This window comes from Cynocephalus volans, chromosome 9 (genome assembly GCF_027409185.1).
Source record: "Cynocephalus volans isolate mCynVol1 chromosome 9, mCynVol1.pri, whole genome shotgun sequence".
NCBI lineage: Eukaryota > Metazoa > Chordata > Mammalia > Dermoptera > Cynocephalidae > Cynocephalus > Cynocephalus volans.
The window spans coordinates 66,915,708-66,930,501 of NC_084468.1; the positions used below are offsets into that span (position 1 = coordinate 66,915,708).

Here is a 14,794-nt window from a genome sequence, read left to right on the forward strand (position 1 = left end):
CCTTGTCGGTTCCACCACTAGGTTTTTTCCTGAACCTTGCAGCCCTTTCTTTTTTGCCCTTTCAGCTTGTTTAGGAAGCAGTTTCCAGAGTACTTTCCTCTCCTGCTGAACAGCTGTAATCCTCTCTCTGTAGCTGCTGGCTTGCATCCCATAGGGCAGGTTATGGAGACTGTCCCAGTAGCTGTAAAATAGCCTGGCATTCAAAGAACTTTGCAATGGTGGTCTGGAGTGCAAGCTTTCTCCTAAGAGAGAGATTTAGAAGAGGCTTTGGAATATAATGAATATGGCAGGAGAGAATCAGTTAAAGTAATACTGTCCCCAGAGAACATGGTTCAAATGAAGGGAAGTCAAGGATGGGTTGGACTCAGGGCTGCGCAGGAAGGGTACTCTTTAATAAAACAGCCTTGCCTTGCTAGAGGACCTCCATTGCGAGCAGAGGAGGCAGTGTCTCATACAGCTGGCATTGCAGCAAGTCAAGACAAGTCTCAAGATCTCTCCTGGAGTAAGGAAAACATGTGACCCTTTGGGCTGACTCCAGGTTATTTGAGATTGTTGCATGGATTTATTACAGCCAGGATTTGGGGGGGGCTATTTCAATTATGACCTTCCCAAAGCTATACTTTCAAATTAACTTTTGGATCTGTGCCTAGCCTTGCCAACCAGCCGGGAAGATAAGCCTCAAATGTGTTTTTCTAAAGACTTGTTTGAATGCTTTTTTCTTGACCCTCCCTCCCTCCAATAGCCTGTGAAAGGGAGGGGAAGAGACCAATAATCCCCTTTCTTTTCTTCTTTACTCATTTAATCACAGCACCAAATAATGTAAAGTCTGAGAAGACAGTGTTTGAAGGTTCACTGAAAAATAAAATGGCCGGTGGAGATGCCCTAGTGCCCAATCCAATTGACTAGAGGAGTGGGGGGAGAGGTCTGCTCACTTTGCCATCTGTGAGGCTAAAAGGAGAACTAATCTATGTGTGCGAGGGAAGAAATGAATATTGAATTCCACAGCCTTGCTCTCCTCAAAGTAGAGGATGTAATTATAGTATGCACTGAACATTCCGGTATACTTACTATTCTGGATCCATTACTTTGTAACAGGAGCAAATTATATGCAGAAAAATTATTTTTTTTGTTCTGTTAGAAAGCCGGCAAATGCTTTATGTCTTTATCTTTCCTTTGTAGATTTATGTCAACAGCCAAGCCAACTTGTTAGTTAACTAAGCAGAAGAATACATTTAAGATGTCATCCACAGAATTTGCTTTTGCCCAGTGTCAAAATCTCATGTTTTCAAAAAGACATGAATAAGGTTAAGATGGCACACCTGAAATCGGGTCTTGTGGGAGCATTGCTTTGTGCATCTGTTACTCCTTGATTTTACAAAACTCTCTTTGCTGCTACAGTGTTTATGAAAGATAATGAATGCTTTTGGAAATGAGTATGGAGAACACTATGAAATAATATATATCTTGGCATGTGCCAAACGTCTTGATCTCTAGGCTGGGTGCTTTACCTGTATTAACAATCCTCAGAACACTCTGGGGAAGGAGGTGTCATTGTTTCAGGGGCAGGAGTAGGTGACAAAAAGGGAGGGGCCGTATGTGACTTGTCCCCTGAGAGATGCGGGAGTAATTCTGCATCACACTGCTCACTTTGGATCACCATCTGGAGCTTCTTCTGTGGCTCTGACACCACGCAGTGGAGTCTCCCTGCTGAATGTTTTGTTATTCCCATAGTTCTGAAGCCTATTTTGGAGGGAGAATCCATTGTTTAATTTATGCCTCTTGAGTCAGATAATAGATTCACATGATCAGCAATCTCGTAAGTACTGAAGAGGTGAGCTGATATAGCCCTCTCATTTTACAGACGAAAAACTATGGTGATTGACAGGTTGCTATTCTAATTAATTTTTTTCGTTCTCTGTCTGAAAGGTGGTTGATTGCAAATGTTTTAGAAATGACAGTTAGTGTTTCTTAGTATTAACAAAAACAAGCATTTGTTTAATGAAGTGAAATGTCTAGATGTTTAGAAGCAGTCTCCTGACTTTTAATAAGATAAAGAAGTTCAAGTTGTTTTATACATAGTCTTCAATGTTGACTTTATTTAAGAAATATAAGTGATTTATTAAATATTTTAAATAGTAGTTTGCTCTCCGGTGACAAAAGTCAAATATTTTATTGGTGAAAATTTAGGAAATACAAAGTATAGAAACAGAAAAAAAAAAAAAAAAAGCCACCAGTAATCCCTAGACTCTAAAACCACTGTTAATGTTCTCTCAGTTTTGTGGGGAGGGGATGGCAGTGGAGATAGATAGATAATACATATAGATGCAAGTTTTAACATAATCATAATTATGCTGTGTTTTATATGTTGCCTTTTTACATAACATCATATTGTAAACAGTTTCCTAGCATGCTAATGGAGAACATGATTCCCTATCATTGGGCATTCGTGTAGCTTGTAGTTTTCAAAACTTATTTTCAGTTTCACTATAAAGAACAGTAAGATGGACTTCCTTGTATTTAAGGCTTTTTGTGTATCATTGATTATTTTCTTCAGATAACTTTAAAAGTGAAATTACAAGACAAAGCATCTAAAAAGTTGGGGTATTGAAGCTGTGACATCTGTAGTCATTAAAATTCAGTTTTAAATTGTCTCTGCTTAATGATAGACTAGTGGGAATATCACAGCTAGGGTAGCCTGTTTTCTAGTGTGACTTCCTTGGGTGGGCTCTGTCTGGTTGATTTACACCAGGTGCTGTAGCGAGGGAAGGTCTTGTATGTGAGAATCTCATTTCACTGCAGCGTTGCCAACACTAGCTACTATAAGTTTTAAACTCTTCCCATATCCAATATTAAAAAATGTTATCCAGTTTTTATTTTAATTAATATTTATTAAATTAATTTATTTTAATTAATATTTCTTTGCAATTAATAAAGTTGAACATTCTATAAGCTTATTGCCATTTTCTCAGTTGGGATGTTTATCTTTTTCTTATTACTTGTGCTTTTGTTTACTAGAGTTTAGTTTTAGTTTTTATAATTTGCAGATTTTTTTTATCAGTTTGTTATCTACCTTTTAATTTTGTTTATAACACATTTTTGACAGATTTTAAATTTTAACTCATCAGAACCTATCAATTTTTCTTTTACAGGTTCTTCCTTTGCTCTTATGCTTAGGCCTTTCTAAGCATAAAGGTCAATTGCCCCCTGTCTTTTATTAGCCTATAATTTTTGGACTTTCCCATTTATATGCTGTACTAAATGTAAAATTTTATATACAATTATAGCACAAGTAAAAATTGATGGGCAAGGACTTGGCCTTTGCATCTGTGCCCATTCCTACTATTCACAGCCAGCACAGAAGTGTGCAAAAGGGAAGAAAGTCGTGAACTCATGCAGTGGAGAAAGGGGAGAAGCTTGAGCACCTTTTCGTTTTCGTTTACAATTTTTAATTAACAAATAAAGATCGTATATATAGAAAGTGTACAACTTGATGGTTTGCTATACATATACATAGTGTAATGATTAGCACGATCAAATTAATTAACTCATCCATCACCACTGGTGCTTAATCCCCAGATCTTGTTCATCTTATAACTGCAAGTTTGTACCCTTTGACCAACATCTCCCCATTTCCTCCACACCCCTACTCTTGAAGAAGTGCCTACGTGCCACACCCCTTGATGACTCTCTGGCAGGCTGCTTCATTTAACTCTTTTGAGAACCCCGTGAAGGGGATATGGTCAACCCATTTCATTTTTATAGACAATGAAGCCGAGATTGAGGAAGATTAAGTCACTTGCCCATAGTCCCCAAGGCAGGAAGGGCTGAGCTGGGATCTGAGAATGTACATGTGGCCAAGTAAGTGCTTGGCTCGTCCAACTCTGTGCTAGGTATGTTATTTTCTCTTGTACTCTTGTACTCCCAGCAAGTCTGTCTACAGGAAAGTAATCATGATAGTAAGATGAGGACTTGGTTCCCAAATAATGGGATGGCTGTGACTACCTATCACTATCATTGTTACAATACTAGCACCTGTTACAGCAATTTCATAATGTCAGACCTGGCACGCTTACAGCCTGGCAGCGATTTGCAGAATAAAGGGGTCCTGACTTGTTTAGATAAGACAGGGCTCCTCTGTGTTTGAGAGAGATGAAAAGTTGTTCTGGACTCTGGTTTGTGGAGAAGCAAGGGGACGCTTATTTTCTGTGCTTCTCAATGATACTTAGAGTTGTAATCCGCAGATTATACTCATATTTAGGTGACTAAGCACCTAGAATGTGTGATGTTTTTAACAGAAGTCCATATATGATTGTGCTGAATCAGATATCATCATATGTTAGCCATAATAGAGGTGAAGGGGAGCAGGTTCCAATATTTAAGAAAACGTTGCAGGAGGAAAACTTAAAACTTTATTCATCACCTAATTTTTCCCCCTGTCTTGTGAAAGGCCACTATGATTGCATTCTGCTATTGAGAACATACCGTACTTTGATAGCAACTTCCGTAAACAGTTGTCATATTTGTAACTTTTGACATTCCGAGTTCATGCCCCTCTCACTTCACATCATGTCTCAGAGTGACTCATTTAGGTATTTCTAGTATTGGGTAAGTCATATGGTAACACATGGGTCTGCTGGATCAGTGACATAATAGAGAGAGAGAGAGAGGGAGAGAGAATGAAAATGGGAACTAATCAGGATGAAAACTAAAGTCAAAGAAAGGAAACAGAATCAGAGTGAGAGCTATGGAAAATGATATAACCATTATAAAAAACACAGTAAATATATATGTGTATATTTAACTTTGGCTTTATAAAATTTTTTACATGATTTTATTTTCTTTTTGTGTTTTTCTGAAAATTTCTAATATAAAATCTTAGGGATAATAGAAAAAAAAGTCTGTTTTTAAATTGGTCTCTGACTTGGAACACTGCAAACCCTGCTCTCAACTTTGCAAGCTCAGAGCCTTCTTCCACCTTTGCTTAGCTCCATCCTTAGTTTGTGTATGAGGTTTGTTTCTGTTTGGCCGAACAAAAACTTATATTCTGGCCCTAACCTTTTTCTGTTTTTTCCCCTGACATACAGCATGGGACAGAGTGGGCCTTCTCCCCGTGTAGCATATGCTCTTGTACTCATGGGGACGTCTGGTGCACCCCCCGCCCATGCCCGCCACTGTCCTGTGGACACCAGGAGCTGGAATTCATCCCTGAAGGAAGCTGCTGCCCAGTCTGTGTGGGCCCTGGGAGTGAGTATGCATTTGTAAAAAGGGACCCTCTTTGCCTTCAAGGTTTACATGGCAATGCCCCAACTATTCTCTTTCTTGCTCAGTGTGGCTCAAAGATCCCAAACCCTGTTGCTCATTGGAACCAAGATGTAGCCTTGCACTTGGCGGGAGGCACTGTTTCAGAGAATGAAATTGGAACAGATCTTTAAGCTCCATTCCAAACTTGGGATTCTGCAAGTCACTGATTTATTTATTTTGTCTTGGCCAGATGCATCCCTCTGCTTTCACAGCTCTTGAAAAGGTAAAGGAGTGGGGAAAAGATCCACTGGTATGATTCCATAAGGACAAGGTAGTTCCTCCTGCCCTCTTGGTAGATAGAAGAAGTAACAAATCAGTTCTTCACACAGCAGAATTGCTAGCACTGATTCTGTTGGCTGGTCTTTGAGATGCTGTAACATCTTTCCCCAAAACACACAGAGCAGGAGGCAGGTCTTCCATTTGTTCTCTGTGCATCCTTGCTGAGGAGATTATGCCCAACTACAATCCAAGGTACCCAGCTTTTGTCCAGCAAGCCAGGGGCAGGCTTTCAGGCCCTCTGCTTGGAATCCATGTTTATGCCACCTACCCCTGCTATTGCATTTTAGGGATATCTGTCCCCTTCCATCTTTATAAATAAATAGTGTATACTTTGTGGTAAATTGTCATTGCTGCATTATGCCCTCTTGTGACACGTAGTAGCTAGAATCCTTTTATTTAATAGCACCTGGAAGTTACACTCTAATCTTGCCTCTTCCCTTTAAAATGTTCCCTTGTTTTTTCCCGATCCCCAATTATTCCATTCTTGGCAATACTTGACCCTGCAGAACCATTCCAGGAATTAAAAAGTACGTTCAGGAAATGGTAAAAGTAGAATGCCTGCCTCATGCATTTCAGATGTCACCCACCACAAAAGGACTAACAGATGCTTTGGGCCGAATAGCTGAAAATACTTGGACAACAGAGTTGGGGGGTGTCATGGGGAGTGTGTTGTCTGAGTTTGTGGGATTTTTTCTGAGGGCTTAAGAAGCTTTCTCATTGGTTATCCATGAGAAAAACATGTTGGCAGAAATTTGCCTCGAGAAATTGGAGGATCAGCCAGGGCCAGCTACATAATTTGTAAAAGCGCAGGATCTCTTGTTCAAAAAGCAAGGGGTGGGGGAAAGCGTTTTCTTTGCTTCTGTGGTCTCTCTCTGTCTCTCAGCCTGTCATGGTTTTTATTTGCTGTGTAATTTTGTACTCCCTTCGGCCTGGCTGTACTCAAAGGCTGAGTGGAGCCCTTCATAGGCACCCCAGGTCCCATGCCATGACTTGGTGCACAGGGCAAATGCACCCTCCTGGCACTAGCACCCAGGTCCCCACTGTGGGTAGAGGGTGGCAACATTCACTGAGCAGGGATGGGGGAGCAGCAGCTGAGAACCCATCCCGGGAAGCCAGTGGGAGGGGACCATGCATGAGCTAAGGCTCCAAGCCCCACCAGACTTCACTTGGAAAACACAAATTCAGAGATTTCAAGATAGAAACTGCAGAGCATGAAACCCCAAGCACAGGGCTTCCTCCTGTGCCTTGGGCCCCTGACTGCCAGGGCCCTGTATGACTGCACTGGCTGCACACCCATGCAGTCAACCTGGGATCAGCAAATACAATCCCCAGTAATCCTTCTTTCTTTGACCTTCCAGAACCCTGTTCCTACGAAGGCCATGTGTTTCAGGATGGGGAGGACTGGCACTTGAGCCAGTGTGCCAAATGTGTGTGTAGAAATGGGGTCGCCCAGTGCTTCACAGCTCAGTGCCAGCCTCTGTTTTGTAACCAGGTAAGGAAGTCAACTTCTGAATGCATCCTTCACAGGCTGTTAACATCACTGTTCAAGAACTTGGAGTCTCTTCTGAGATATGTCAGGTGGACCTAGGAAGTACTAGAAACAAGAAGCAAAGGCTGCTTTGTTTTCCTAGTACTGTACTTTTGGAGACCACCTCTGAGACATTTCGTTTACCCTTAGAAGCTACAGATAGATCCAATTACCAGTCATTTAGGCTAATTGTTGCATAATGAAACCGAGCCTTAAAGGTGTACATAAGGAGGCCTCAGGCTCCAATTGCAGATGTTCAAAAACTGTTAAAGTAAATATCTGGTGAATGTAGTAATATGATCAGGTTTGTTATTATTTTTCAATTCATAGGTATAGTCAGCTTTTTAAAGATGTATGCATGTCTTTGAATGTGATTATCCAGATGTACACCATTTAATTCTTAAAGGGTAATGGTTCAAATTATCAAAGGATTTTCTCTGGGGATGTTTAAGGTAGTGGGATCTTGTTCTTCATGTAAAGCTGATCTGATTTTCAAAACATTAGACTCTTCATACAAATTTAGAAGAGAAAATCAATTACAAATAAATGTGGTGTACATGGTATTTTATAGTATTTTACTCTTCCAGGGACTCCTATGGATATTCCATAGCAGTTGACAGATAGCCATGAAAGGAGTTTGCCTCCAGTCAAAAAATAGTTTGTTTTTGATCTAAGAAAAAGCTGGAAGCAAACATTCAGTTGACACAGAGCAGTACTTTGTGTCACATAAAACAAAATCAATAACATGGCATATTGTGACAATTGGGCAATATTTTTAAAGGCAGACAAAAGGCAATTAGACAAGAAATGCTAAATGCCAAATAAAGGGAAAATGTATCTAATTGAAAGACTAGATTATATTACCCACATTTCACCAACTACTGTGCTCATGTCTCATCTCCCAATTTATCACAAAGTCTTGTCCTAGCTCTAAGTCTACAAATGAGCTTCTTGGTACTGCTCTTGCATTCAGAGGACACTGTAGTGTTGGGGTATTTTGATTGAGCATATTCCAGAATTTAGTCCCCTTGTGTAGAAAGGGTAATAAGGGAGGTGGAGAGGAGGAATGAGAGATTATCCTATTGGGAATCTTCTGCTTTAAATCTTCAAAAACTTAACCACACACTGCGTATAATGGGGCCAGATGATGAAATAATTAGAAGTATTATTTCTCATAAAAAAATTAAACATAAACTCTAGCTTCATGCACAGTATTCCCTTATAGTTTGAGCTGATATATATAATTAAGGTAAAAAGATGAAATTTGGTACCATACTCTAGAACTAATCAATACACAGGCATTCTGAAGACTTGGAAATAGATTGGTTTTAATCACTCTTGCATCAAGTTTATATTTTTGCTATGACTTTTTTTAAACCCAACTGTCAGATCATTTAGAACGATTTTTCTTGATTTAATGTCACTATTAAATGTTGGGTGTTTTGATGATGGAAAGGGGTGCTATAGAAGTAGTGCTATGGATGGAACATATCACCCCAGCACTACTATCACTAGTACCATCACCATCACTAGCACCATCACCACCACTATCACTGGTGTTTAATATGTGCCAGTCATTAATTTTAAGAGCCTTGTAATTCTCTTAACAGCGCTGTGAAGTAGAAGCTATGTTTATCATTCTTATTTTACAGGTGATAAAACTGAGGTACAGAGAGGGTAAGGGACTTGTTCAAGGTAACACAGTTAGGAAGTGTCAGCACTTCTAATGTAGGTAGTTCTGCCTCACTACCTCAGAAGACCATGCCTGACTCATATTTTTAATTATTATGCTATATTCTCTCCTCAAATGATGTTACACAAGATTTATCTATAATAATAATCACAATAACAGTATTTGCCAATATCATTGAGCACGATTTCAAATATTTTGTATGCATTAGTTCATTAAATATACAGAAGATATAAGCTCATCAGTAGAAATGTATTTCCAGGGCTTGAGCTCTAGAAAAACTTATAATTTGTCTTCAAAAATTCCCATGATTTTTAATGTAAGGGTTTTTTTTTTTTTTAATTACAAAAGGAATTTGTACTCATTAATGAAAGTTTGGAAAGGGCAGGCAAGCAGAAAGGAAAATGATCACAGGTATTTCTACCATTTGAAATGGTCATGATAAAAATTTTTTTCCATATTTCACTTCAATCTTTTAGTAGGTCAATGTGGATATATTTGTTTGCATAGTTCTAGTCACATTTTAGAAATTGGTGATAATCCCCAACAAAAGGAGAAAATCCCCATGTTCAAGTAAGAGGTTATTACCTTAATGAGGGGGTGTTAATTCATACTGAAATTGCCAGCCTTCAGCTTTTGTCCGGATGCCATGTGAACAGAGCCATGACCCCTCCGTGTTTCCATAGGCTCACTAACATGGTCTGTTCAGTCTGATGAGAATTGCTTCTGATGATTTTACCACCTGTTTTTTTACCCATGTTGATTAATAGGAGTAGTTGAACTTTATCTTTGGATATCTTTTCAAGAAAGATAGATGATTGGTATATCTTCTGAGCCTCCAAATGTTTGAGAATTATTTTCTTGTTCCTCACATACATGAAAGACAATTCGGAGGGCTCTAACATTTGGAGAGACTATAGTCTCATTCTATCCCAACCCTGTAGTCTCCTTTCCAGCATTTTGGAATTTAGTGACAGGGAGAAGAAGTCTGAGGGCCATCTGCTTTCTATTCTGTTATATGCACCTAGTTTTACTCTGTTGCATTCTTATGGGATGATTCTTTATCTTTATTATTCAAGCATCTTTCACGCTGTTTCTGGGTGAGGTATCTTTTTGCATATTTTGCTTAGACCATTGGTGGAGTCTTTTCAGACTGTATTCCAGTTTCTGAAATGCTTTTTCCAGTTGTGGCTTTGATTAATCATTTCTGTTCCAATTATTCTCACTTCTCCAGAAACATCTAAGACATTTAGGTTGCTCCTGTCTCTTTCTCCTCTTATCAGTCATGTTCTCTCCCATCGTTTTTCACTTTGTGTCTTTCCTCTGCATATGGGGAGAGTTTAAGTTTACATTTACTACCTCCAGTTTTGATTTTAAGTTGACAACTTTCCTTTAATTTTCTTTTAATTCTTCCGTATTTCTCCTATCATTGGTTCATCTGCTTTTCTATCACCATGTTTATTCTTTCTTTATTGCTTCCTGCTTCTGTTTGATAAAGACCCGCATATTCTTATATCTTCCTGATCTTGCAAAATAGCTTTTAAACTTTTCTTTTAGATCCTATAGTAAATAGTGTTCAAAAGTCTGCCGTTCCTCTGAATCTTCAGAATGTTATTGCTTTCTCTTTGATAGGGTTCAGGACAATGCTGCCCTGAAATATGGCACCTTAGCATATTGAATATTTTACGCTGAAGGAATTTGAGGAAATGGCAGTATCAGGAAGGTCACTTTAACCTTCCGCCCACCCCTCTCCCATGGTGCTCTCCTTATAACCAGAGAAAAGGAGCATCCTTATCTCTGAAGATGCAGAGAGAAGAATCTGAATAAACAGACCTCCGTGTTTCCCCAGTTTATTACCACTAGGTCATATTCTTTATCCTATTATATTTCTCCATGACTATCTACTCTTCATCAAACCTACTATAAAAATCCCTCAGGCTTATCTGTCTCTTCATATTCTCCATGTCATGTAAAACCTATGTTAAATAAATGTGTATGCTTTTCTCTTGTTAATCTGTCTTTTGTTATGGGGGCCTCAGCCATGAACCTAGAATGGGTAGAAGGAAAGATATTTTTCCTAACCTACAGCTCATTCTTTAGGGTTTTCCCCAAGTTCCTTTCTTTCTATTTATTCATCCTTGATCAAGAGAAATCTTTCCATCCTCACTATTTGAAAGCTGAGTGGGTAAGTGGACCCAGAGTCGGATGCTAGGACATGTGCTTGTCTCCTAGTTCAAGGGTATGGCAAGTTTTCACTGAGTGTAGCTCTGCTGTTCTGAGATCAGATCTTTTCCTAGGTCCATGCCTACTCCTCTTACATTCTGAATACATGAAACAAAAAACCATCATCCCGGTTTGCACTGCTGTGAGGGATCTTTCCTTTACATTTGAGGCCCCCTTCCCCTGGCTTCTTGTCACTCCTCTACATCCCCAGCACACAAACTGCCCACTCATTTTTTGACGTTATGGGCTCTGACTGGGCAGAAGAAAACCTACCGAGGGAGGTGAATGGCTGGGCCTGGTGCTCTGACTGCCACAAACAGCAGAGGCCACAAGTTGGAGGGACAAAGGTCATGTTCTGTTAGATATAGGAAGGCAGGAAATTGGGAAGAGATGATGGTTCCAATTTCTATTTAGGCTTGCATAGAAAGTCTTACGGTCATTGGGACTTCCTCTTGGCAGTGGCAGAAGGTTGACTGTTATTTCTACCTTTTGGTGGCGGAATTTTCATCTCTTTTTATATCTTCAAAGGTATTGGGACAAAATTTTGTCAAGAGCTGTCAGCCATAATACACTATAAACTTATTTATCACAAGTAATTTTATTTAAGGAATATTGGAATTTTCCAATAAAAACAATTGAATATATCTTAAATGTAATGACATTAATCATATTTTTTAGTATCAAACCCTTGTGATTACTGAGGGTACCATATTAAACCTGGGCTTAGAAATCTTTTTCTGTAAAGGGTCAAATAGTGAATATTTTCAGCTTTGTGTGCCATACAGTTGGAACAGCTACTCAACTCTGCCATTATGGCACAAAAATAGCCATAGACAATATGTAAATAAATGGATATGGCTGTGTTCCAATAAAACTTGATTTACAAAAACAGGTGGTAGGCCGGTTTTGGCCCAGGGTCCATAGTTTGCTAGCCCCTGTATTAGATTGTACGTTTGGAAGAACATATCTATGCAGGTCACAATGATAGGACAGGTGTATGATAGCAACAGAGTGTGCTATTAAAAAACCATTTCCATTTCGTTTCTCTGATCTCCGTTCCTGCTCCCCATCTCACCTGCCTCTCCAGCCCAGCTTATAAAGCACCAGCCCAGATGGGACCTCAACTTTCAGTCATATAGTTCTGTTGCATCCTGGATATTTTCTCTTTAAATGCTTTTTCTGCCTGCTCTTCTTGGTCTGTATTTGTGAAGAGAGATTCAATTTCTGTTAACAAAGTATCTGATTAGGTATAGCCAATAAGAATTGGAAAGCATGATTTTCCTTATACCAAACACTGCACAAGCAATGCCTCCCTCCCTGCATACACTCGCGCTGTCTTTGCTACTGTGTTTGGGTCTGCTCCATGGTGGCTAAGATGGATTGATACTAACTCTGTGCCTGTTCAAGATTTGTGATCATGATGTTTGCGCCTGTTTATCTAGCACTGTATAAAGCTTAGTCCATTTGTTTACTCTAATAGAGTTACTGAATAGTGTGACATCAGATATACCTTTATTTTACTTCCTCACTGAAATTTCATTAAACTGAAGAGTTCTTTTTGAGGTCAAGAAATGCTCAATGTTTTCAATGAAAGACCAATTTTCACATACTCTATTAAACATCGGTGGTTGTAATAATACTTTGCATATAGAATAAGAAAGAAATGAAATAACCTAAAACAGAGAAAACAGATGTCAATTTAATTTGAGTAATTCAGGCATTTGAAATAAATCCCTGTTAGTAATGCATGAATCCAACTGATCATATATAACTGGGTTAAAGGACTATTGAGGTATGACTGAAAATTTCCATGAAAAATTAGACTTCACCTTCCACCCCAAATACATTGGCCTCCTTATTGTTGCAGAACGACTAGCAGAATCATGATGATGATAAAATCTCTTTTTCTGCTTCTTGTAACAGAAAGTGAAGATAACTGTTCTGGAGTTATTTTCCATGTAAGATTTACCACTTCTTAGTCATTGAAACTTGGTCTATTCTCACTTCCCTCCCTGCCTTTAATTCATCTACCTTCCTGCTGTTGAAGAAGGTTATGGTGAAAATTCTAAGTGAGAAGCTGACTCTGGCATTAAGGAGAAGACTGTCATGAAAATCCTCACAAGGCAGAAGAGACAAATGGCCTGATATTCTAGGGGTGGTGTTAGAGGTGAGAATGTAGAGATAGGGCAGTTAGGGAAGGGTTCTTTGGGCATTTGATCTCTGTCACCCATATCTCTCTGCACTGGCTTATTCCCAGATATCTAGGGGTATGAACGTTTTTTTTTTTTTTTTTTTCATGTTAAGGACCTCTCTAACACACACATATATACATGTGTGGATTCATGTTTAGATGCAAAAGAATAATTAATAGCTTACCAACGGAGGGTTACCTTCACTTTTGAGTTTAGAGGTGACTCAGCAGGAGTATGACTTCGTAAGTGTTGATATGGTGCTCTGAAGTCTTGCTGCCAACCATTTACCATTACCAGGTTAGCTTTGTGACCCTGGGCAAGTTACACAACCTCTCTGGTCTTTACTAGTTTGTAAAGCAGGGATAAAAGCATCTACTTTATAGGGTCATGTAAAGCACTTAGAACAGTACCTGCCAAACACGAAGTACTATGACCTTGGAAGTGCTAATTCTTATCAGAACCCCAGGTGACTAATAAAAGCTAAATGAGAGGAAATTGCTGTTGTGGATGCTCGAGGCACATGATTGAGTTGGCCTTGAATGAAACTTTCCTACTGCTGTGGATTTTATTAATACATCCTTTTGATGAATTGTTCCTTTTCTGGGTGTTAAGGATGAAACTGTAGTTCGAGAACCTGGAGCATGTTGCCCCCAGTGCTCTGCGCGTTCCTGCTCTGCAGCTGGCCAAGTACACAAGGTAACCTTTGATATGCCTCGTGTAGGTGTTTTGACATCTGTTTTCACACATCTGCCCTCTGCTCTTCTAGCCACCGCACCTCCCCCCCTCACATCTGACTCTCTGCCAGGATTAGTGACTCAGTACATAAATGGCTTTTTTCTTCTCTTCGTGGAGAGCCTTTATGAAAAAATTAAGTTGAAGGGGATTAGGAACATAAAGGAATGTGCTGGCAAGCAGTATCTGGTTCACGAACTTTCGTGAACTTACTGTTCACACATCTTAAAGGGAAATAAGGGCTATCATTTGTTCCTATCAGTTTATACTCAGCTCTGAGTCTCTGGGAATATCTGTCTTCTTTGGTTGGATTTTACATACTGATATCCAGAGACAATCACCCCCACCCCCACCCACCTTCTGCTGGGGGAGACAGGGAGTGGGACAGGAGAGAGGGAAGGGAGGTGAGAGGCTGGTGGTGGAGGAACCTGCAAACTTGAAAGCACTGTTGGGGCAGTCTAGATAACTGTGCCCAACACATAGTAGGCACCAAATGAAGATGAGTTCAACCAGTTGAATGTCTTAAGAGTGCCCAGCTGACCCCAAAGAAGGTTATATTATTTGAAAGCAAAGAACATATAAAAAATAAACCCAAATGCTTCCCTTGCTCACCAGCCACACTAAGGAAGGCTAAATAGAAATTGAGATTATGACTCTCAGTAGAAAATCTGGAACTAAGTGTTAGGGGATGGATGTCATGCAAATTCTAGACAGGTAACTTGAAATCTGAATGAAAACAACTAATTGGGAAAGGGTTTTTGTATGTGCTAGATCTGTGCTGTCTGACACAGTGGCTACCTATGTTGCTTGCACTATATTTTTATTGGGCTGATGTGCGCTAGACTAATT

General features: G+C 39.5%; 1 protein-coding gene across 4 annotated transcripts in view; it reads left to right on the forward strand.

Moving 5' to 3' along the window:
• The window catches only part of FRAS1 (Fraser extracellular matrix complex subunit 1), a 422,531-nt gene that overhangs the window by 174,486 nt on the left and 233,251 nt on the right, over positions 1–14,794 (forward strand). For all 4 annotated transcript variants that reach the window (XM_063108769.1, XM_063108770.1, XM_063108773.1 and 1 more), the window contains exons 5-7: positions 5,085–5,244; positions 6,939–7,072; positions 13,826–13,909. In XM_063108769.1, coding sequence (XP_062964839.1) covers positions 5,085–5,244; positions 6,939–7,072; positions 13,826–13,909 — 378 coding nt within the window. The remainder of the gene's footprint in view (positions 1–5,084; positions 5,245–6,938; positions 7,073–13,825; positions 13,910–14,794) is intronic.